At 34.2% G+C, this 26,145-nt stretch overlaps 1 protein-coding gene across 2 annotated transcripts in view; it reads right to left on the bottom strand.

The window, feature by feature from the left end:
* Positions 1–26,145, bottom strand: part of CFTR (CF transmembrane conductance regulator) — a 164,042-nt gene that overhangs the window by 62,018 nt on the left and 75,879 nt on the right. For both annotated transcript variants that reach the window (XM_057504702.1, XM_036905683.2), the window contains exons 12-15: positions 25,736–25,927; positions 5,398–5,492; positions 2,932–3,018; positions 760–1,486 (exon numbers count right to left, since the gene is read on the bottom strand). In XM_057504702.1, the coding sequence (XP_057360685.1) occupies positions 760–1,486; positions 2,932–3,018; positions 5,398–5,492; positions 25,736–25,927 (1,101 nt within the window). The remainder of the gene's footprint in view (positions 1–759; positions 1,487–2,931; positions 3,019–5,397; positions 5,493–25,735; positions 25,928–26,145) is intronic.

Raw genomic sequence — 26,145 nt, 5'->3', positions numbered from 1 at the left:
CATTTCAACTCATTATTATGCTGCCTGTTTCATCCAAAGCACTTAAGGAATTGTTCTAGTAAAAAACAACAAACAAAACCTCTTCTCTCTTCTACTGAATCCTATTTGAAGAATAGAAGCATTTTATTCTTTAAAGCTAAATATAAAAGACTTCTCTCTGAAAGTTGGTGCTAGTATATGTTGTTTCACATATCTTCTTTAAAAGAAATCTGTCAAGAAATCCAAAGTACAAAGCAGATTTAAAAGATAGAAAAAGCTCATAGTAACTAAATTCAGGCAAGACTGATGTATAAGCCAGAATGTTGAGTTAGTCTTATTGAGAGACTGAAGGCTTATATTATCTTATATTGTCTATCTCCATACAGAAAAATTTTTTGGTCTCTAAATAACTGAAGCTATTATTTGTTTATATATTTATTTATATTCTACCTCTTCTCAAAGAGATTTTAAGGAGGTAATAAAGCAAACTTGTGATAATTTATAATTTTTCTAATCTGTGATAATGTTTATCAGTGGTCTCATAAAGGACTCAAAGCTAGACAGTACTTTGAGTTACATTTTATGAGAATAGGTATATCCATTGCAAAAGGAAACAGTTGATTCTTTTATATTTTGAAATCACTTACATAGTTCATGGACTTTGGACTCTTAGAGTAAACCTCATCCTAGACCTGTAATTTGAGCACGTTTTGTTACATACTACATACTGCATTCCATTCCATTACACTCTGTGGAAAAGACCTAAGAATTTATACACACCTTTAAATCTTGTTCATTAATTTCTTCACTTATTTCCAAGCCACTCTCTTGAGATAACCGCCTTGAATATATATCCATTTCAGTTAAGTTTGCCTGAGGGGCCAGTGACATTTTCCGTGTGGATGCTGCTTTCTTTCGGTGAGTGTTCTGAACTTGGTTCGCTGAGGAGCAAGTCATCATATTCAGAACCGACTGCCTCCTTCGTCCCTGAAACGTGGGGCCAGTGTTGATCATGTTGCTTCGAGGCAGAATAGCCTCTCCCTGCTCAGAATCTGGAACTAAGGACAACCTTCTCTCTAAAGGCTCATCAGAATTTTCTTCAATGCCATTCATTTGTAATGGAGTCTTTTGTACAATTGAAAATTTCCTTATAGAGTTGATTGGATTAAGAATAGAGTTCTTCCTTTTTTCACCAAACTCTCCAGTCTGTTTAAAAGATTGTCTTTTTGTTTCATTCCAGGTGACAGCAGCATCTCCTTCTAATGAGAAACGCCTTAACGTCTCTGTTAGGATGGAATTTCTTCTTTCTGCACTAAACTGGTCGAAAGACTCAAATCCCATGAGCTTTGAGCTGAAGTCAGGCCGTAGGTTTTGTAATTCAGAAAATGTCCCATAAAAATAGCTGCTACCTTCATGTAAAATTAATATTTTGTCAGCTTTCTTTAAATGTTCCATTTTAGAAGTGACCAAAATCCTAGTTTTGTTAGCCATCAATTTACAGACACAGCTTTAAGAATATAAAAAAGATATAAACAAACAATTAATTTTAAGAACACTTTATTTCAATAGTATATGTACTGCATTTTATCATTGTATTCTTAAGGAAAACCTCTAATATACAATGTTATACTTAAAAATAATTCCAACAGTAAATACTCAAGAGGAATTAATTTGGTACCTCTTAATAATTACAGCATGAATTATTATATTATTGAATTTTATAGCATGTTATATTGTAAAGTTGAGTGTTAACAGACCTAGAATGAAATTAAATATATGATATTAAATAAATCATTGACTTTTAGTAACTTGGTTTATCCATCTAGAAAATAAGAGAATTATTAGTTAGCCTTTAAGAGTCCTGAGCGTCTATATTTCTCTGTGTCTTCTAAAATGTCAGAGCTCTCTTGTTCTTTAAATTTTCTATTAATTTCCTTTCACATTTTAAGTTGACCACCAATTTGGTTCTCAAGAACTTATATTGAGACCAATCTGTTCTATTAAAATGAACAAAAAACCCTTGTGAATTGGATAATAAATTTGAGCCTCCTCTACTAAAATTTCCCTCTAGTCTAGAAATCCTGACTAGAACCATCTAAGGGAGACCAATTTCTTTTTAGCATTAAAACATTATATATTGTTTAGGAAAAAGGCATTTTTTTTTAGATTGTACTCTAACATAAACAGCTAGCAAAGTTTTTATTGGTAAGAAGTTACTTATCACAGTCATGGGATTGTAAAAGTAGTATCTTAGGTATTTTTCTAGGAATAATGGTTTCTAGGAATAATGCAGTCATTTTATATAAATATATACATCCTTTTAAAATATTTATTTCTAGAAGAGTATCATGATAATTCTCCTAATAAACTACTTTATAGCCTATGAAATCATTTTGAAACTTTGAAACCAAGTCATGTAACTAACCAATCCTTTTATGAACTTCACATAACATTGAGCCCTAATTGGAACTCCCATGAAATGTAAATCCCAAATTCTGTGTGACTGAAAAAGGTTCTGAAGGTGATACTGAGGTAGATGAATAGTCTGAGCATTCACCTACATTAAAACATTAAAATGTTCAGCTTTAGTGCTTTCAGAAGCTTACTATCTAAGGAGATAGAATAAAATACTATTGCAAAAAAAGTAAATAATTTTAAGTATAATAACCACTTAAATAATATATGTCACAAGGTAATAATACTGTAAAAACTGCACAGTGATTGTTACAACAGTAGCAATGGAAGAAACGCTTAACAAGAGGTGGTCAGAAAAGGTGTCAATGAAAGCGATCTTGAATCCTGACCAGGAGGGGAAGATCAGATGTGAATAAGTACTTTGTCGCATTTTGCCATTTGCACATATTTCTCAAGGGGTAGTATACAGTCTATGATGGTATAGTCCCTTTTTCTTGTCTTTTAGCATGAGCGTTTCAAGTTATTCAAAGAACATACCTTTCAAATATTTCTTTTTCTGTTAAAACATCTAAGTATCCAAAAGGGGAGTCTAGTAGGTATAAATCAGCATCTTTGTATACTGCTCTAAAAAGAGAATGGAACCAGATTAGACTTCCTCAATATTTCCTAAGTCATTTAGTGTAGATTCCAACTGAGGAACAAAAAGAGATTAGTCTTAGATGATTTTTTAAATGACTTTTCATTAAAAAAACATCCTAAGAACTGCTGGAGCACATTTGCTAAATGTAAGTGTCATAAAATAGGAAAAGTTACAAACGGAATAATATCATACCACTTAAAATATTGCATTAAAAGAAAAAGAGAAAACTGTTTAACAGTATTATCTACTTAGAGCCAAGTACCATCCTATGTGCTGGGAATACAATGGTAATAATGACATAGTCCCTGCCCTCAAAGATCATGCATTTTGGTGGGAAAACAAAGAAAAAAAACCAGACTGTTTCAATCTTGTAAAATGACAGAGACAGCAACTAAATCGCAGCACTTAGGTGAGCTTTTTTCTTAGTGTTTTTCTGTGTTGACACTACCAAGAAATTGACAGCAGCGCTGTTGTAGCTGTACAATTGCTATTGCATTTTGCCCGATAGTCTTAGTCTCTGCAACACATTCATAAGAATTCGAGATACATGAAGGATGAATAATTCACACTCACAATATATATACCCATATTATTTTATATTTAAGTTAAAAAATAAAGTTTTATAAACAAGTAAAATCATATTAAGTTGATCTTAGAACAGAAATAAATGAAGATATAGTCCTATATTAATGGAAGTGAAATAATTTCTTCATAACATTTAAATTTTTCAGGTGTAGTTGTGAGTAACACTATCTCTATCCCATCATGTAGGATTTAGTGTTGGTGTATAATTCTTGGTACTTTCTGTAAGAAGAAAATTGTATTCAAACAGCATGTGAATAAGAGAATTTTAAAAAAAGCAGAAATAGCACAAGTCAAAGTGAAATCTGAAAGAACCTTTGCAGAGTTTTTTGAAGACCCCTATTAAAATGTACCTCAAGGCCTTTCTTCCCTCACTTGGTTCTTCACTCTCTCCTTCATACCTATGACCACAGTTTCTCAAGAGATTAAAAATACTATATTCATCATCCAAAACTGGACAACACATGATGAATTCTGATCAGAGTAACTATTAACAATTATTTTTAGTCGTACCTCAAACTATGTGCACCTTACAACAAAACCAAATCTCAAACTAGTAAAGGCAAACTCAATTCTATGTTGAATGTCTAGAAGGCATACAGCATATCTCACCTAAATTTGAAATGGAATGTTTAAAATAAGTCTTCCTTTGGCTCACAGATTAACTTCCATTTATCTAGAAACCCTTATCTTGTCTGTGTCTTTATTACTGCACATAGAAAATCCCCAAATCAAGGCATGGTTTCATGTAAAGAATCAAGAGGATCTGGTTCAAATTGTGACTCCACCATTTCCTGATGTGGCTTTTGGCAAATTAAGCTCTTAACAACCTTCAATTATCTCGTGATCTCTTCCATTAAGTAAGAAGAACAATTCTCTCTTTGCAGGGTGATAAGGGGATTAAATAAAATTACACACACATGCACAGATCACACAATCCTCCAGAGTAGTACTAGGCAATTAATTGCAGGTTCTCAGTGAATTAATTTGCTGTTCCAGGCTTGGAAAGCAAGAGAAAGGAGCCAAAGTATCAGTAAGTCAATGTGATTTCGTGTTAACAACTTCGGCAACACAGTAAAAAGAATTCTATCCAAACAAAACTGAAGGAACATTTGACATCTCCTTCCTCCAACAATTTTTTTAAACTGAAAGTTACAGTTTAACCACAAAGTTTCTTCATGACTCAGTTAACTATATGTCCTCTTTGAAAGCTCAAAACACTTAGACCAAGGAAGGATATCTCTACCAAGAGAACTCCATATCTCCCACAATGCTAGATGTGCTTGGCCTATTTATTTCTCTCTAAAGATTACAGGCTTTAAGCCTTGCTGCTTTTACTATGAAAATTTTTTATTGTAATAATTGATAGAGAAATTTGAAAATGTATGTTTATCTAAACCAAGAAGCACAAACAGAAGCCTAAAGCAGGTGTGCACACTGTGGAGTAGGGGTGGGACTGTGGACAGACTTAACAAAAATTTATTCTTCTCTTCCCTTGTGCTACACAGAAATCCAGTTTTCTATTTGCACTAAACCATTCCATAAGGTAAACGAATACACAAACACCAAAATAAGGCCATGCATTATGAAAAAGTCATCACCTTTCTCAGATATGACTACCATATTATTAAATACAGTTTTAAAGGCTATTTTTAACCAGCTAGTCATAAAGTTCCAGTCATTTTTTAATTCCAGAAACAGAATATAAAGAAATAGAGAAGTGTCTTTATTACATGCATATTTACAGTAAATGCTTGCTTAACCAATAAGCAGATATTCACCTTGCTAAAGAAATTCTTGCTCTCTGACCTCCACTCAGTGTGACTCCACCTTCTCCAAGAACTATATTGTCCTTCTCTGCAAACTTGGAAATGTCCTATTATCAAAAATAGAAAGAGAGGAAATGTTAGTATGTTTCTGAATTTGAAAGGAAAATTTTCCTTCAAGTGTAATCATGTATCTGAGTATTGCTTTAACACAGCTGAAATTTTGCACACTGAATCTCAGTTATTTCAAATCCACTTCAAGTAGTCAAAATATTGCTGAAATTTAAGAAATAAAATTGTCCTTAATTTTTAGAATGTCATTCATGATCATTAAGTGAGAATTAGAAAATGTCAAAAAGTAAACTATATGTATATTTATGGACACACAAGTATGTGTATACAGTTGCCACTGAACAATACAGGACTTAGGGCACCAACCCTCACATAGTCAAAGAACCATACATAACTTTTGACTCCCCAAAAACTTAATAGTCTACTGCTAACCAGAAGCCTTACCAATAACATAAGCAGTTGATTAAAACATATTTTGTATATGTATTATATATTGTATTCTAATAATAAAGTAAGCTAGAAAAAAGAAAATGTTTTTTCAAATTGCTGCACATCTCCAAAAATTTTTCTGATTTATTGAAAAAAATCCACATATAAGTGGAATTGTGCAACTCAAACTCATGTTATTCAAGGATCAACTGTACATAATTAATAGGCAAATTAATTGTATAGATAATAGAAGAATCTGTAGAATGACAGAAAATTCTAGAAGGCTTTTGGGAAGAGATGAAATTTGGCCTGAGACTTGAAGAATGAGGGAAGTTACATAGGTACTGCTCTCTCTTTGGCTAAAAAATGTTATCTCCCTTTTCTTCCCCACTCCCAAACATCTGCGTTTTTCATTTGTTGCTACCTTCTTTCCTCTTCCTCTACTAAAAATACTCTTCAACACTATTCCTTTCTCTTTCACGATCCAGAAGCAACTGACCATCTCTCCTTGACCTACATCAACGTTGTATTTAAATTGTCAAAATGGCTATTTCTGTTACACATTTGTTTCTTTATCTGTCATATGAAAGTTAAATAGAACTTCATATACAAAACTCAAAACTTACAAAGCAAGTAAATGAACAAATAATCATTTATATTAAAAACTACTGCAGCTCCTATGGGCTGAAACCATGCTAGCCACTCCCCCAAGGAACTGTTACTGTCAATACTCCTGCCCTAGGGTGACCAAAGGCCTGAGATTAAAAATGGAGGTATGGAGAAGATGTAGTAGGACTCAGTGGGTGGCTACTCAGGCACTGGAGAAATATAACAGAGAGAGGTCACTGAGACCCATGTAACACTGAAGAAGAGGAAGACCTTTGTAGTTATGAGACATGTGAAACCACGTGCTTCACTTCTTTCTACTGGATTAAATGATTCTGTTCAACTCATGGACCAGGGCACATTATCTAGGATTCCATACAAATAAGGACTACAACTAAATTCCACACCCTAGAGTCTGGAATCCTCAACTTGACTTTTGAAGTACTTCCAGGAATAGCTTGGTCTTCAAGCCTTTACTTAGCTCCCTATGCAGTACATTCTCCATAATGGTTTTAGATCAATTGTTAAGACATGTCACATGTGAATTTCTCCTCTCTTGTATCATGTTTTCTTCCCCCTAGTCCCATTCCTTTTTAAAAATTGAAATCTCTTAAAGAGAAAAAATAAAGAATATGTTTATGTTGAGTGCAGGCTTTTGTAAAGGAGGCAAATTTTCTAACACATTATTAAAAAGACAGAGGTTGCTGTAATTATTGGAGTTTTCCTTTTTATCTCCCAGACTTGAATTCAACATTTTATTAGTTCAATCAGTTAAAAATTTTAAATATTTTTTAAATTTAGAAGTATCAGTAGTTATTTTGATAGTACAATTATAACAGTTACACTTAGGGAATGGATTATGTATTTAGAGGAGATATAATCCTAGCCTAGAGCAAGCATTTAATAAAGATTTGTTGAATGAAAAGAAGAGAGGAAGAGAAAATGGAGGAAAAGAGAGTAATCAAACATTAAGCTACAAAGGAAGGGGTGCATATAAGAAAAGGAAATGAAGTGTCCAGAGTAGAGAAAGGATATTGGGAAAAGGAATACCGTCAGAAGAAGTAGCTAGCTATAGAAAAGGCAAGAAGACACTGGCACAATAAAAGAGACAAGGCAAGTGAAGAAACTATATGAAACTATAAGAAACTATCTCCTATAAGAAACTATAGGAGATAATGAATTATCAATTCCATTCTAGTAAATATCCCTACTGAATTTAAATGTACAAAGAGCACAAATACAATTTTGGGACAATTTTCTCTTCTTTAAATAGAATAAATAAGAGGCTGATTTAGCCAAATTTCTATCATTTTTCTTTGCATGTTACAGATATTAACAACTTTTTCTGCTGCATATTTTTTAAACATTCTTCCTATTTTTGTTTTTACTGCATGTATATCACGTCATATGCAAAATTTTAATTGTTTAAAAAGTTAATATATCTATCTGGAAGCGACGTATTGGTTAAAGAGTACTACTGCACTTTCAGGTTATATATATAGTATCCTAAATTTTCTTTTAAAATGCTTATTACTCTTTTATAAAAATTAAAAAAATATATTCAAGATACAATTAATGTTTATATGAGGTGTGAGATAAGACTCTAATCTTATTTTTAGTTGAATAGCAGACATGATTTATTAAATAAATAATTTTCCCGTGATATTATATATCATCTACCATAAATTTAATTCTCATATTTCATATAAGATCTCTGGTTCCTCTGATGCACATTCTATTTCTATGCTAATAATTCACTGGGTTTTTTAATGGCTTTAGGTATGATTTACTATCTGACAAAGCATAATTCTTTTTCATAAACTTTTTGGGTTTTTTGTTCATTTAGTCCATTATATAATAACAATATTAACAACAATAGTAATAATAATAAATTCTAATGTATGCTGAGTACTTACTATCTTTCAGGTACTTTTTAAAGTAATTTACACATATAACACAAAAGTATCTTGATTTTAAATATGAGGAAATTGAAAGTTAGAAAAGATAAATATTCCAAAATAACACAGCTAATAGATGATGGGGCCAGGATTCAAACCAAAGAAGTTTATCTATAAAGCATGTGTTTTAGTTATATTTTATATATCTTCCCCATGTGATATTTAAGTTCAATTAATAAATTAATAAAATTCTAAAATAACCTAGTTCAGATATATTTGTAATTGTATTAAATATATACATAAGGTGCATATACATAAAAGTTCACATTTTAAGATGCTAAATCTTATCGAAATCATGATCTATCTTTTCATTAATTCAGATCTTATTTTAGATCCTTCAATAAGAGTTTATGATTTTCTTCATATATGTCCTGTAAATTTCCAGTTAGATTTATCCCTAAATATTTTTTACTGAGATACAATTGACACATAACATTGTATTCACTTTAGGTATACAATGTAATTATTTGATATAAGTATATATTGTGAAATTATTATCATGGTAAGCTTAGATAACATCCATCAACACATAAATTGTTACAATTTGCCTTTCATGTGATAAACTTGTAAGACTCTCTAGTAACTTTCAAATATACAATACAGTGTATTTGATATAATAATACAATGCAGTATTATTAACTATAATCACCATGCTGTACATTACATCCCAAGGACTTACTTATCATAAAACTTTAAGTTTGTACCTTTTGAATGTCTTGACCATTTTGTCCCCCTGATCCCCCATCCCCTGCCTCTGGCAAACACCAGTCTCTGTCTATGAACTTCTTTTTTTTTTTTTTTTTAAGATTCCACATATAAGTGAGATCATGTGGTATTTTTCTTTTCTGATTTATTTCACTTAGCATTTTTCCCTCAATGTCCATCCATGTTGTCACAAATGGCAAGATTTCCTTCTTTTTTGTGGTTGAATAATATTGCATTGTGTATATATATATATATATATATATATATATATATATATACACATCACATTTTCTTTATCCATTCATCTGCTGATGGACACTTAGGTTTCCATGTCCAGGCTACTACTGTAAATAATGCTGCTATGAACATGGAAGGACAGAGATCTTTTTGAGATGGTGCTTTCATTTCCTTCAGGTAAATATCCACAATTTTGTTCCCCTGATCCCCCACACCCTGCCTCTGGCAAACATCAGTCTGCTATTTCTGCCTATGAATCTTTTTTTTTTTAAGATTCCACATATGTAAGTGAGATCATACAGTATTCTTCTTTTGTGGAATTACTGGCTTATGGTATTTTTCTTTTAATTTTTTAAACCTTTTTAATTTTTAAAACTTCCAAACTGTTTTCCATAGTAGCTGCACCACTTTACATTCCCACCAATATTCCTAAATATCTTGTGGTTTTCTACTATTGTGAATGGAATAGCTTTCTATTTCCATTTCTAGATGATTGTTGCTAGCATAGAGAAAAGCTATTTTTGTATGCTTATTTACTATCCAACCAATTTTATCATATTCCCTTATTAACTCTAGCAGATCTGTGTTTTCTGTTGGCTTGCTTTTTACTAAAATCTCTTAACTTTTCTCAGGTTAAAAACCTTTTCATGAATGTTTAATACTGTTCCTGTTTTAAGACAAATGGCCTTGACTTCTTACCATTTACAATAATGTTTACTTGGGATGTTTGGTTAAAAAAATTATTGTATTTATGAAGTTTCCTTCTACTTCTATTTTTATTTTGTGTTTTTATTAGAAATGACTTGAATTTTATGTAAGATCCTTTTAGCATCTATTGATTCTGTCACATGGTTTTCCTTATTGTCAGTATAACAAATTATATTGTATTTATAGATTTATTTATTCTGAAGCACCCTTGCATTCCTATTATAAGTCTTACTTGGTCATATTTCATTATTTTTACACCATGCTGGATTCTATTAATATTTTATTTGATAATGTTTTATATGAGTATCTATATCATAAATATGATTATAGCTTCTCTTTTATACTTTTTTCAGATTTTGGTACTAAGACTATTCTGATTTTAGAAAATGAATTGAAGAACTTTCCATCTTTTTCTATGGTTTGGCATAGTTTAAATAATTCAGGAAGTGTATGTTACTTGAAGGTGAGATATAATTCAGCTTTAAAATCATCTAGTGATAGTGCCCTTTTTGAGTAACAGACATTGAACCATCTTTACAATGGTATTATGCCTATGCAAGTTTTTTTATGCTGCTTTCCTCAATTTTGATCGTTTGTATTTTGCTAGTAAATTATCCAGCTCCTCTAAGTTCAAAAAACTTTTTAGTTTTTAAATGTTGGATATCAGTGGTGATAATCTCTAGATATATTTACTATGCTTATAAAAGAAAATGGTATTTTATGCACCATTAAAATATTGAAGAAAGCATTGCTAAAGGATAAACTCTTTTCAAACATTAAAACACCTTGAATTTCCTATCAGTTAGGATCTTTTCAAGTAATTCTGAAGATCTCTCCTCTTGATCTAAGACAGTATTAGACAAGAAATGATTTTATTAGGGGAAATACTTACATAAAAGGAAATACGGAAGAGGACAGGGAAGGCTAGGAAAACTGTGAGACCTTAATGCAAGTCCAACCCCTAAGGGAAGGAGAAAAGGACAGAAGGATAGATGGGAGGACAGTGGGCCACTGTAACCACTAGCTAAGTCTAAGACACTAGATTAAAAGCTACATCTAAGCAAGTTTTGCAAAGCCATTTGGAAGTCTCTGAACCAAAGTCAGTTAGTAAAGAAGTCCTGTGTCCTCCAAACACAAATCTGCTGCCCTATGCCTTCCGCACCCAGGCACTCATGGGAAACAGCCTATGGAAGGAGTATCCCAAGACTAACGGTGAGTGAAGGATTTCAGCGCATAGCAACTGGGGCCCTTGTACAATTTATGCTCCCTACAGTGGCAGTTTATAAGGCACATCCCATAGTTACCACAATATCTTACCCCCAAAACTGGTGTAGGATACAAAGTCAGAATGGCTAACAAACATGAAAATAAGGGTAATCTAACTAGCAATCAGAGAACTACAAATAAGAAAAATAGAGTTACGACTTTTTACAAATTAGTTTGGCAAAAATAAAGTTCTCTGTCAAGTGCAAGAACTTTCAAAAACATTAGTCTATGGGAACGGTCATAAATGACTGGTGGTAGTATAAATTGGTATAGCTACTTTAAAGGGCAATTTGGTAGTATCTAGTAAAATTGGAAACGTACATATATGCTAACATATCACAAACTCAACTGCTAGACATCTACACTAGAAAAATTATTGCATATGTACAAAGAGAATTATTTAAATTTTCATTGAAGTATTGAGTAAAACCTTGGAACAATCTAAATGTGTGTCAGTAGCAGAATAAGTAAATAAAATATGACATATGAGTACTATACAGCAGTTAAAAATAATGAGGTAAATTCCTACATATAAGTTGCACAGCTAGAGTTCAAAAAAGTAATAGGAACAAAGAAAGCAAGTTGAAGGATGATGTGTACAAAGTAAACCATTTATGTGTATTTCAAAGCCACACAAACATAAGTATTAAATATTGTATATAGATAAGTATATGTATATATAGGTGTAAATTTATTTAAATGGATTGGAAAAGTATGTATCACATTCATTATAGCAATTGCCTCAAGTTTTGGGGTTTGTGGATGAACACCAGAGAAGGAGTTGATGAAAGTTCTACTTAGAATTTGTCTGGGCTCCTCACAATGCAGTTAGAACAGGGATGTTGTCCTGTGAATGTTTCCTATCTAGACACTAGCTATATAATTAGCTTTAAAAAGCATGAAAATAAGACGTTTCTACACCTAAAAAGATTTGATATTCTAAGCGAATGTATTTGGTTTCCTTTACTGGACTGAAACCATTTATGAAGAAAAATGTGTAAATCTGGGTCATTTAACAAATATAATCAGAGATTATAATTGATAGGAAGCTGCTGAGATTGAAACAAAACAAAATAGTGGGGATAGACTGAAGAGAATTATGAATAAGCCTATTATTTTAAGATCAAATACATTAGTAATACCAATATCCTGCTGCTAATGTGAGTACTTATTCTGATTACCTAGTTTATTGTTCATTTGCAGATTTCTTTATTAGTGTTTGGCTTTTGCTGTTTGATTTAACATAAAACACTCGGTTTTGTATACACTGTTAAACATTTATCTTTGCTGATTACTAAGGGCACTCAAATCTGGTAAATGTATTTACCTTAAGGGTGTTGGTTTTTGGCTTTCACAGCAGATTTTCCCTTCTGTGAAAATTATAATCTAAACAAAAAAATTATGCTACTTGGTTCTATCATGAGTTTAAAAGCAGCATAAAAGCATGTGCTTCTTAGAGAAGCCCTGCATACAGATAGACTTCTCTTTACTCACACTGCAACTTCACTTGGGTTCCCTTGGAGTTACCTATAAAAACTGTTGGAGAAATTAAGATGCTAGGCATAATTTGATTCTTTATATAAACATTAACTACTGAGATTTTAAAATAAAATACCTAAGTCTTAAATCAAATACAAACTTTTAAAAATTGTGATCAATCTTCTTGTTGAAGGAGACTCTGAAAAACCTTTCTTTGAAGCCCTTCTACATTTTGATTTTTAATAATTGTCTCAACATGGTTTATCTACAGAAAATCAGGTATCTGGATCACTGGTTCTCAAAGTGGATCCCTGGATCAATTATTTCAGAATCATCTGGGAAGATTGTTAAATAATGTGCACCTATTCTCACTCCAATGAATAATGGCAGAATTTGTGTTTTAACCTGTAGTTATTATGCCTACTCAAACAGATAATTATTCTTTTGGCTAACTCCCCTTACAACATTCTGGTCAGAAAGGCAAATGTCAACTTCAAAGGATTCTGTTCATACAACATATTAGGTCTGTCTGAGATAGTAAAGCACTTGAAAATACTTAAAGAGTCCTACAGAGGGTCAAAGTAACATTATAATAAGTGTGCAATAAAGATTAACTTATTATAAGAAGTATATAATATACCTCATGTGATATATGTACTTTTCACACAAATGTTTACCATATTACTTTTTTAAAATGCATCTAAACTTCATTGCCCTAATATTACTCAACTGAGGCAGACAAACCAGAAGTTGTTAAAGAGGAATTGCTAATATAAAGCTCATTAACTCTGGAACAAGAGACAGAGGAATGGTATAGGGTGTTATTATATTGAGAGAGAGAGGGAACTTTTAAGGGTGGAGTGTTAGACTTAATGGTAATGGTTCTGTGTAATTTTGCAATATTTGCTAAGAACATTTGAGCTTCCTATGACTTTGTAGATAGGAAAATACCATAAACCTTGTTTTATGGCTGCCTTATCACTCCTTAGAACAACCTTGACAATATAGCTGCTTGTGGTAAGGGAGGAGACTGAGAAGCTTGGGCTGAGGGAACATGAACTTTAGAGGTAATACTATTCAATAAAGCATGACTTTAACAGTGAATCGTTGTTTGTTAAAACTGTTATTAATGCTTAATATTAAGTATTTCTATTGTGCTTTACGCACAAGGAAAAATGGGCAAGAAGGGAGGATGGAAAGCAAAGTTTTGGGGAAACAGAGGGAAGGAGTAAGGAGAGAGAAAGCAAAGAGAGTGCTGGAAAGGGAAAAAGAATGAATTAACCATTTTTGCAGATAGCTGTTGTAAATGTGGGTGTGTTATCTTGAGAATGCTTGTAAGTATGATACATATCAACAGAAGTTAACTTCTATATAAGAAAATATACACGGATGAACGTTGTAAATTAAAAATTGGAGATTTGTTTACTAGGAAAGGTAATTTGTTGAAGTCCAACTTGACTGTAAGTAGCAGTACATAAAAATATTACCCAGAAATTAATCTTTGCTAGAAAGTGAGAACCTTTCAGCAACCTGAAAAATAAAAGTTCTTCCTTCACTGAGCTTTGGTACTAACCAAATTTATAGCAGAAAATTCAAATTCCAATAAAAATTTTATGGGACCCAACAGAAGTACAAAAAGCACTATGATAATGGATGTTACAGTCTTTTTATCACCAATATTAAACCATTGCTTAATATTCAAATATACACACACACACACACACATAAGGTTTTATGTATGCATTTGTGAGTATATGTGTAATTCTGTTAATATCTCTATACCTTCTTAGTGTTTCTGTATGTGTGGAGCTCTGTATTTATATTAAAAACTATAACAATCATTTTAAAAGAAATATTGTAAAATACAGGTGTCTTTGGGAAAGTATTCCCATGGAAGTGAAATTAGAAAACATAGCTGAAACAAACAAGCCTTTTTATCTTATTTCAACTTTACAGTGGAATAGAGATTTAACTATTTAACCAGGTTTTTTGTCTCCAGATTTCATAATCTCTGAAATGACCCTTAAAAATCTAGCTTTTAAAGGCTTTCTAGATTATTTTGATTTAGTTGGTCTAAGAATTGGCATTGAGGGAGCTGCTAATTCCTTACCTATCTCTTCTAGGTCTACACACCCAAGATGCTGGGATAAATCCAGGCCATGAAAGAGCACTCCTTTCTCGGTTCTTCATTGGCATGTGCTGTGTTATTTTGCACTGATCCTGCTCTGGAGTTCCTAAGATGTCTCCCAGGTCCCCACTGACCAGGTCTCCTGCTTTGTTCCTTCTAAGATGGGCTTCAGCAGTCATTCACCCATTACTTCTGAAGTAATCCTGCCATGATCCCTATTCTTCCAAGAGTGAACTCTGGAACACCAACTCAACTTACCCTGAGAAGGTGTTCTCCTCTGTGTGACAGCCCACCTACTTGATACTCCATATTCTGAATTTGAGCTCATGACTAATTAAGGAGAGATTCTTCCCCAAGGGGAGAGGAAAAGGGGTAAGATAATTTGGAAGGAGACCTGCGAAAAAATTCCCTGACTTACTTAAATTTCAAGTGTGTTAGGAGAGGTGATTTTCTTAAAATATACTTACTTAGGATTATAGTAGCTTGACATATCATTTATATGAAAACAAATATTCCACAAATATTTTTAAAACTATGTCATGGAATTCTCAATGCCATTAGTTCACAAGTCTTTGCTCCTTATTTACAAATTGCAGATTTTTACCTCCAATAGAGGATAGCAAAAAAGATGAGCCAATAAATTTGGTTCACTTGCTGGTCCCATCAGTTATGAGACATATAATCTTCGAGTCTCTTAAACTTTCACTTCTTATTCTTTACAATGTTAATAACAACATTTGATAAACTCCTAACCACAATTTATCCATTATCCTCTCTCAGTTTGTATATTACACTAGATGAATCTTCCTAAAATATTTTTATTATGGCACTTCCCCAGCAAAGGAAAGCAACTGTGGAGGATACTGTGGACAAATCTACCCTCCTTCCAGGCTGCTTTCCTGTACTCTCTCTAAGTACCACATTTCCCCAACGCGTCAGCTTCTAGAGTGCTGTATAAGAATGGGGTTTCATGTGAACAGTTCCCAGGAATGCGTTGTTTTAATTTGTCTGATTTCTCTCAGACTGTTCAAGTACAGTTGGACAATATCCATCATATCATAGATAAATTTTCACAAATGCCTAGGGTGCCTAATTGGTTTTCTTGGTTTCACTGGAGATGGCTGGTAATTATAGATCTGCTTTGGTTATGTAACTGTATTCCTATTATGTTAATGTGTGTGCGCAATTTAATTAGTAGTTTAAAGCCTATACATGCTTAAGTTACTCTACAAGAAGATATGTTAAAGAAATAATCAATCTTCCCATGTTTTCTTCCGTCTGCTACTTCTATAGCTTTTCCTCTTCCTGCCTAATTACAACCCTTAAATAGAATTCGTGCCTCATATCGAATTTACCGAGTATCGTAATTCCTCCAAGTGCTAAAGATAGTCAAGACAAATGCTGGGCATAGAAGCCACAGGGCATAAATCTGCAAAGAAGTAAAAAGCTAACCTTTTCAAACAATATGGCTTCTCTCACACTTACCAACTTTACATTTTCCTGTATGGCCCTGGAAGATGACTGGTTAGCCAGAGACGGGTAAGATTCCTCAAGGGAGGAACAACCTAAGACAGGCACAGTCACAGAGGGGCCATCAGGTGAGAAATTGGGGATCAACAGAGGTGAGGCTTAGAACCTCACCCCCCCTGTTTTGAGAGAAATCTTCTGCATCCGTGGATGTTTTATTACCCTTGTCTAGCTTGGATTAACACATAGTCTACAGGCACACACCTAATCAACTACATTTGCTCTCTTACAACACTAAACTATGTTTTCTACCTTTATCTTACATCTACCTACCACTTCAGCATTTTATTAAAAATAAAATAATAATAATAATAATAATAATAATAATAAAGGGAGAAATGTGGGATCCACATATAAATCAAGTATAAAAATCAAATGAATATTCATATTTGACCTGATTGTTTATAGTTCATGATGCGTGATCAAAACCGAAAGTTTCTGTGATGACTGCCCTTGTACTGTTCACCATGTAAGAACTTATTCACTATGTAAGAATTTTTTCTCCATGTAAGAACTTGTTTGTTATGCTTCAGAAGATTGGAGACTGACGAGATTTAGGTTTGGGGTGGATTAATGATTGTGCATTGAGCATTGACTCCCCTATACAGAATTTTATTGTTGTTAACAACCATTTGATCAATAAATATGAGAGATGCCCTCTCAAAAAAAAATAAAAAATGCTTCCATAACCTTAAAAAAAAAAAAAAAAAAAGAATGGGGTTTCACCAGTTATATGAAACATGAAAGTTAAGTAGAGTACTTCTGTCTTTTTTTTAACTGCTGGCAAGTGGGGACACAGACCATGACTACCTGGCCTTCCCCAGTTCAGCTCTCACCACATACCCTTTTCCAGACCCCACCCCTCCTTTCCAGACTCCAGCCTTGCTTAAGTATAGCAACCTATAGCAACCCCCAAAGTGCAAGGCACTCTCTTGGCTCCAGGCCCATTTCACTCTACACCCTGGCCACACAGAACTCACTGTAGCTCCTTGATGTACAATATTCTCTCTTGGCTCCAGAGCTTGTACATTCTGTTCTCATTCTGGAGTGTTCTCCCTGTTCTTCTTCACTCAAATGACTCCTATTCAACCATCATCCATCACCTTCGGTGTCACTTCCTTCAGGGACACCTCCCCTGACCTTCTAAGACCAGACTGAGTGCTTCTTCTCTGCACTCATATAGGGACCTTATTTTAGTATCACAGAATTTATCAAACCACACTGGTTTTTACTTGTTCATCTCCACTAGAATGAAAACCCCTGAGGAACAGGGTTATGTCTTGCTCATCAGTATCCCCAGAGTCTGGGGCACTGCCTAGTGCAATGTTTGCATTCACACATATTTACTAAATAAATGAATGTATATATATATATATATTCCCCAAGATATCTGTATGTCAAAACTTCACTGTAGACAGGGACCCCTGTTACACTTGCAGGCAGCACCCAGAGTGCCTATCATGGTGCTATGTCCAGAGCAGGAATTCAACAAATATTTTCTGAAATAAAATTTATAATTTATTAAATTTGCATGAAGGGTACCCAAACTTCCTAAATGAAAGTGAGGTATTATAGTAGACTTGGTTCTGAAAGATATTAATAATATTATAATTGTCATTTCAAGGGCAGTTTTCTCTAGAGAACACATACTAAGAGTTTAAAAAAAAAAAAAAGAACAAGTTTCCCTTCCTGGAGGGGTATCTTTATGAACATTACTTAGTTCAAGGTTCTATTAAAGGTCTAAAGGTCTACTAAGTGCAGTGTAAAACTTTCTCTTGATGTTTAGTTAACCATTGCTACAAAATGAAGAACTCCAAAAATACTGGGTTCAGAATCCCAGTTCTTCAAGAGGGATGAAACATCAGGCATATATATATAATGATACAGCATGGCTCTTACCTTTGGAAAACTGAATGATTTTTTGCTTTTTAATAGAAAAACATGGCTAAATATCTTAATTTCAGTATCTACTCATGAGAGCTTGGTCCCAGACAGCTATAATTAAATTTTTATACTACTTCTCTGTTGACTTGCCCAAAGGGTCAGTCTGATGGCTATTTTGGTTTTAGAAATGTAAGAACAAAATTCTAATTTGTTATTAATTAGTTCCAGAATTGTAATCTTCATCCTAAAAGTTAGTTCATACTTTTTAACTTAGCACATTTTCATTCTGACTGCAAATGCTGGGCAATGTTGTCACTACGTAAGTGGAAACTGAAAACTCAGTGGACCAAGGTGTGTAATGTGCTGACATGTGCTCTCTCAGTAGATGTCGGCTAGTATTTACTGTTAAGTTTCAGAGCTCAAATGAGGTAAAATAACTGTTTAGTTCAAGAAACAGTATGAAGGTCCTGTTTGGTTCTGGTTCAGTAGTTTCATAAAATAAACATGCTTGTTCATATTACAGTAAATGAATGGCAGTACTTTCAAACTTAATTACCTATCAGTAGAAAATCACAGGTGGTTCAAGGTACAGTCACTTAGTGTGGTTTATTCTGGTTTAGGGGACATAGCTCAACACGTTTCAAATATCTGTTTCAGGTATCCATTATGTCCTGGCTACCACTGGATGCAAATGTTGATTCTTATGGTACCTTTTTATTCATAGATCTCCCAACTGAACATTCCTGAGTTCTCCTATAATGGTAGATTGACCATCCAAAGGTTAAGCCTCTGTTCAATACAAGTTAGTAATGGGCAAATCTGGAGATCCAGAGACCAACTTCAAATTTAATTACTCTTGTGGTATCTGTGTGATGGAATTTATCTTTCAGAACAGCCATTAACTTACTGCTTTGCCAACTTACCTCCCAATTTTTTTTCTATTAGTAACTTCTTTCTGACTTCCCTCCGAATTTTGTTTCCTTTAGTAACTTCATGCCAACTTCCCTACTGTTTTTTTTTCTTCTAGTGACTTAAATGTGAAAACTGACAAGCAGTAGTGGAGGAGAAAACATAAACAGATTTTACTTCTTCAACTTACACAGTAAATATTTCCATTACAGTATATATACAAACACTTAAGGATGACTATTTTGCAGTTACAAAAGGATCGAAACAACTTTGTGGAATCCAATTACATATCCTAAGCCCCTGACCTCTTTCACATCCCCACCCCACCTCCTACCACACACTGTTATAAAAGCCAATTATTTCTCCAAACCCAGATACTTTTACAAGAGAGTGAGTCACTGAATAAAGATAGTGATTGGTAATTACTTGTTACCCAAACACTGGCCTGCCTAGAATTCTCTTGTTGTCAGCTATGGGGCTGTGTGGTAGGATAGGGTACTGGTGAAGGGTAAAAGAACTAGTATTCTAGAAATAAAAAAGAGCAAAAGAACAGTGAAGTCTCTCATTCTTTCAACAGCAAAATATGATTATAATCTCCTTAAGAGATAAGTATATTAATGAGGGCCCAATTATACTGATTCCTCTTTTTATTCTAGCAAAGTCTCCAGGGCTGGTTACAAATGTTAAATATTTAGGAGAACTCTAAGGGTAGTTTGGGAACATGGAAAGAAAATAATGGGAGCATAAGTTAATGGGCACAGGGATGTAAAATGGTATTTTAAAAATAACTATCATTTTACCTAGAAATCTATTCTATAATCTAGATCCAAAGAAGGATGTAAAGCAAGACATGGAGATGTTCTTAAAAGAGGAAGAAAAACTGAAGGTGAAGAATCTGAACCTGACTTGCTCACTCATACTTGCACATTACAAGTTCTTCTATCAGCACAACTTTCTCTGTGCCCTACCCTGTGATAACATCTTTAAGCTATCCCACTGAGTGAACAGTTTTCAACAACAAACTGAAATCAGAAAACTATGTGAACTATGCTCTGCCTGCTTCCTCCTATCCAAGCAAATTTACACCTACCTGCCTACTCTTATGACACCAAGCATCATTACATACACAAGTGCTTTGTAGATATTAAAAGCTGAACAAAGACACAAAAATGAGGAAGAAAATATTCCTTTCTCATCTCTAGTTCCAAGTCTAGATGTAGCACATTAAGAAACAGATCAACTTTGGCAGTCATAAAGAAAACACTGAATCACAACTGTTTTGCATTTGGTGATGGGGCCACAGAGAGAGTAAACACAGGGCTGCTTCTGCTTAACTCTCAAGGATTCAGTAGGTATTTCATGTTCTATGCTCAAAACTCCTCCATGCTTAAAAAAATAAAACCACCTTCATTTTGGAATGTTCTCACTGGCCTTTTTCAAAGGTGAGTTCAACAAAAATACAAACATTGGACAATCTCAAGTCACTGAAAATGGAAAATTTCTAACTTTGACCTTCAAGAGAGTCGAGCACTTTTATTTACTGTTATTTGTTACTCCCAGAAATAATGTCCAGCCATGTAATTGTCACCTCAACCTCTAAGACTGTGAGGCTCAGAGAAGAATATTTTCTGGGCAAAATTCTTGCAGCTGACAGGCGTACACCAAAATACCTTTGAAATAGTTATCTAAGAAGAATTTGCCATTCTGTCTATCAAAGTGCTAGGTGGAGTACACCAAAATAAACTTTTAAGAATCACTGCTCTTAAAGAATTTCCCATGTAGTGGGATAGAATTAACAACATATAGGAAACATTCAGCAAAGAAAAGAACAGTGTATACTAATGTACTCATTGTACTCACTTCATATGCTAGTTATAAGTATGTATATGCAAGTATAAGGAATTTAGGAGACACTGGATGATAGTCATCTATCACAGATTAGGCAGTCCTAAATCAGGTGCAAAAATCAAGACAGAAAGGAGCAGGGACTCAGGGATTATTAGAAATGGAAAGCTAAGTATCTTATTTGACATTTTATGGCAAAGAGGAATAAGAGTGAATTGCACATTTAAAAAAACAAGGTGGAGGGTATCATCATTAACAATGATTTATTGAAGCCCATTGGTGTCCTCTGTTGGAATTTTGTTAGCAAGACTTTTGATTCCTCTGCCTTGATCAGATGTCTCAGTTCTATGTAATTCACTTTCACATCCTTCCTTCCTAAACCCCCAGCATTTCTACCTATCCCCTGTCATGATTCCCATTGTGCAGGGAATCCTTAATCCTAAACCAACTTCTCTCTTTTTCTGATTTCTGGAGAAAAAAAAACCTCACTCCTCCCCAAAGGCCATTTTCCCTGATGCCCTTTGCTATGGAACCATAAAGTACATACATACATATGACATTTCCTATATTCTCACAGTTCCTCTGCTTAACTTTTGTTTCTTCTTGTCCATTATGACCATTAACTGGATTACCTCAAATAGCTTCCTATTAGTCTCCCTCTCCAGGTACAACAGCAAATATTCTACGACTACTACTACTAGCTGTTTGATTTACTAAGTACTTTGTATGTGCCAGAAAAATCTACAGAACTTTACAAAGTAGGTATTATGATCTGCACATTACAGAGAATGAAGCTCAGTATACATCAATGTTAATAAACTCTTTAGCAACCCAGCTCTGTCAAATGTCAAAATCTATGCTCCTTCTGTTATTCCACAAAGATCCAAATCGCGTCTGCCTTAATTCTGCTGCTCTCACAGGCAAAGTGATAAAGCTAAAACGCAAAGCTGATTACATCATTCTCCTGATTAAAGCTCTCCAAGTCCAAATTCCTCAGACTGGCCGACAAGGCCCCCACGACATGACCCTACAGCTTCATTGCTCCCCACTTACACTTCACTGTCCCCCAGTTACACTCTGGTTCTATCAAGATGCTTGTCGCTCCCTGAACTAACCAAGTGGCTTCATGTCCTGTGCTTTTCCTCATAGAGTTTCCTGTGTCCAGAATACCTTTTCCATTTTTACTCATCCTTCCAGGTGAATGCTTTTAGAGAAAGCCTTTTCTGTACTTCCTAGGTAGGCTAAAAGCCCTCAACTGGAATTCTGGAGTGACCTAAGAATATCTTTATTCCAATGTTTGCTATAGTATATTGAAATGGTCTCTTCATGTATATTTTCCCTCAACCAGCCCATAAGCTGTTTGAGGGAGGGATAACAAAGTTTTCATTTTGTACCCACCACAGTATCCGTCAGAAAGTAATCACATAAGTGATGTTTTGGGGCCTGAAAGGCACACTGAAACTGAGATCACCTCCCAACCCCATTGCCATTTCTGCAGCATGGAACCAATAGGCTGACATTCCAAATCTTGCAGGTCCTACGCCATCTGTTTTCTTTCACAGAACATTTCAACTTTTATTGACTGTGTCTTGTAGGACAGCTACCATATTTATAGGTGACCACTTGTATCATTGTCTCTTAGAACCACTTCATCAACATCAAAATTCACACAGGTGACTTCTCAGGGCCATCATCGTTCTCCTTCTCAATCACACCAACCTCCACCCGGTTTCCACAGCAGTCACTCACGGGTAAGAACTGGCTCTCAGACACATTTATCTGACATCAGGCTCTCTAGAAATATTCTCCTCCTCAAAAGGAAGTACAAATGAGCTAATCTTTACTGAATGACTAATTCGCACAAAATGCAGTGTTAGGCACCTTATATTTATTTCATTTAATTTTCTTAACAAACCAGAGATCATTTACTCATCAATCTACTACTTCTTCACATGAACATAACCTGCTCTCTATTTAAATGGAAGCTATAATGATCTTAATCAGAAAATTCCTCCAAGGTCATCAATTTTACTCTTGTCATCATTGAAATTCCACAATGAATCATTCCACCAGAGAACATGAACCTTGTATCTGCTCTGGAGGTTATTCCTTACATGACGCACATCTAGATTGATTCCTATGCTCCCTCCTTTTACTCCTACAGAAATGTCTTCTTTCATTTTCTATTAGAGACCAGTTACAATCTTTACTGATATGTTTCTTTCTCCTACTGGTCCATGAACCTCTGAAATATTTGGGTTTTGTTTTATTCATATTTTCATAAAATACAGTAAGCCTCAATAAATGTTTTTAAAAAGAAGACTCCTTACCTTCTTCTAGTTTAAAAGTTTATTTAGACAGAAAAGGCCAGATATTGCATGATTCCATTTATGTGAAATATCCAGGATAGGAAAATTTTAGAGACAAAAGGTAAACTAGTGATTGCTTAAGGCTCGGTGGGGGGTTAGGTAGGAGGGAATGGAAATTTCGCTGATGGAGTTTCTTTTAGAAGAGTTGAAAATGCGACGGTGGCACAACCCTGTGAATGCACTAAAAAAACAACACTGAACTATACACTTTAAAAATACTTTTAAGGCTGGTCATATAATCAGAAAAAAAAACGAGTATGTTCTTTTCCCTCTATCTTCTTTCCTTCATTATTTTTTAACAGCCTTATTGAAATACAATTCACACACCATATAATCCTTCACTAAAACACAGATCACTATAATATGAGCCTTTTACAAAATGGACAGTATTCCCAGGACACAGCACAGTATTCAGAAGTTAGTAAATGCTCATTCCATGAATGAGGGACTCACCATTCTGAATTTATTAGTAGTAATATAACTATGCTATATTTGGGTTAAACATACTTTTGTAAGTTTACTTGGGGGAATCAAACCACCACTTACAAAATTATTTCTATGAGAAAAGGTATATTCAAAGCAAAAAATAAAGCCTACCAGAAATCTCCCAACACCTTCCCACTAATAAATAAAGCCCATGATTTATCTTGCAAAGCACTACCACTCCTACATCCCAGTCCCCTCCTGGACAAATATCCATGTGCTCTGAAAACACTCATATTTTTTAAATAAAAAATCTACTGAGTATTTCAACCTCTAAGTTGTGAAATACTATTCCTGGAAGAAGGGCTTTTGAGGAATGAAGAATATCTTCTTCAAGATAAATAAATACTTTTTCAGGATAGCTTTTATTTTCATTATACTTTCAGGGTGCATGGAAAGTAAGAGAATAGAACTTTAAAAAACGACTGTTGAGTTGCACAGCCCTCCTCTTTCCCCCACCCCCCACATTATACATGCTAATCATAATACCCCCTTTCTTCTTCCCTGCGCTTATCCCTCCCTTCCCTCCCATTCTCCCCAGTCCCTTTCCCTTTGGTAACGGTTAGTCCCTTCTTGGGTTCTGTGATTCTGCTGCTGTTTTGTTCCTTCAGTTTTTCTTTGTTCTTATGCTCCACATATGAGTGAAATCATTTGGTATTTGTCTTTCTCCGCTTGGCAACACAGAGAAGACAAGTAGTGATTCTACAACATCTTACTACGATGATGGACAGTGACTGTAATGGGGTTTGTGGGGGGGACTTGGTGAAGGAGAGAGCCTAGTAAACATAATATTCTTCATGTATTTGTAGATTAATGGTAACAAACAAAAAAAATTACTGTTGAATGAGTCAATATATACAAAAAGAGCCATTTGTACAAGCACTATAGCCCTCTTTTGTAAGAACACAGTTCTATGTAACCCATAATTATTCTTTTTCTATTTTTCATGTACTGTATTTTAAGCTTCATTTTCTTCTCACTGTCATTTTTTCATAAAAAGTAACTTAAAGGAATCCACAATGTCATATGCCATCTATCAAAAATCATGATTTTCAATCAAGATCCCTATTCAGGCAATGCTGCTGCTGAATCTCATAAAGACATATTTCCTGCCCTAACATTTATATCAATAACCATTGAACCCTCCATCATATGATTTATGACTTGAAGAACACAAGATCCATGCAGTGGCTTCACTTGGAATGATTTATGTTTCCAGATAATTAGCCCATTCTCCAATATTGTTATAAAAAGAATCAATAGCATCACATTCATTTTGCCTACTTCAGAAAATTGTAGTCATTGGAGGTTATATGGTTATATGTTCAGGGACAAAGGTTAACATATAATCATTATTTTATCTCTGATTCTCTAGTTGCAGGTCAATGTTCAGTCCTTGGGCTATGGTATTATTAAAATTATTAAAATCCTCTTGTGTATATTTTTTTAAAATGCATGTCCTATGAGGATATTGGTCTCACTATGACTGAAAAAAATTCTCACCATTTCATAAGTTTTTAATGTAACCAAACCAGCCCATCATTTTAAAAATAAACTGTACCTTCTTTATGTTTTTATAAGTTTCTTAAATCAGAGATCTTGTATTTCATTGCTTATAGTAGTTTACCCATAGTGCAAAATTGATTAATATATGTAGGCCGACTGACTGAATACGGAGTTAAGTGTATAGTTTAGGCAGTTTAAAGGATTCCTAAGCACAATCAGAAATTTTTCACATAATTACTTACCTCTTCTAGCTGGCATGCTTTGATGACACTCGTGTATCTATATTCATCATAGGAAACACCGAAGATGATGTTTTCCTTAATGGTGCCAGGCATAATCCAGGAAAACTGAGAGCAGAATGAAATTCTTCCACTGTGCTTAATTTTACCCTCTGAAGGCTCCAGTTCTCCCATAATCATCATTAGAAGTGAAGTCTGGAAATGAAACCACTGTTATTAAGTTAACACATTTGATCAAATCACTCCCAGGATGCACCTGCCTTCGCCTGTTATTCTAAGCAAAGGTAGGTGGCCTGATTTTAAAAGATTCTTTTCAAAGATATTAATTCATTGGATTAAAAATTGACTAAACAGGGGATCATGGGAAGATGGCAGTGTGAGTAGTTCAGAGGAAATCTCCTCCACAAAACATA

Source organism: Manis pentadactyla, chromosome 7 (genome assembly GCF_030020395.1).
Source record: "Manis pentadactyla isolate mManPen7 chromosome 7, mManPen7.hap1, whole genome shotgun sequence".
NCBI classification, from domain to species: domain Eukaryota; kingdom Metazoa; phylum Chordata; class Mammalia; order Pholidota; family Manidae; genus Manis; species Manis pentadactyla.
Note: the sequence above shows the minus strand (reverse complement) of the source record. Positions and strands in the feature narration are given on the sequence as shown.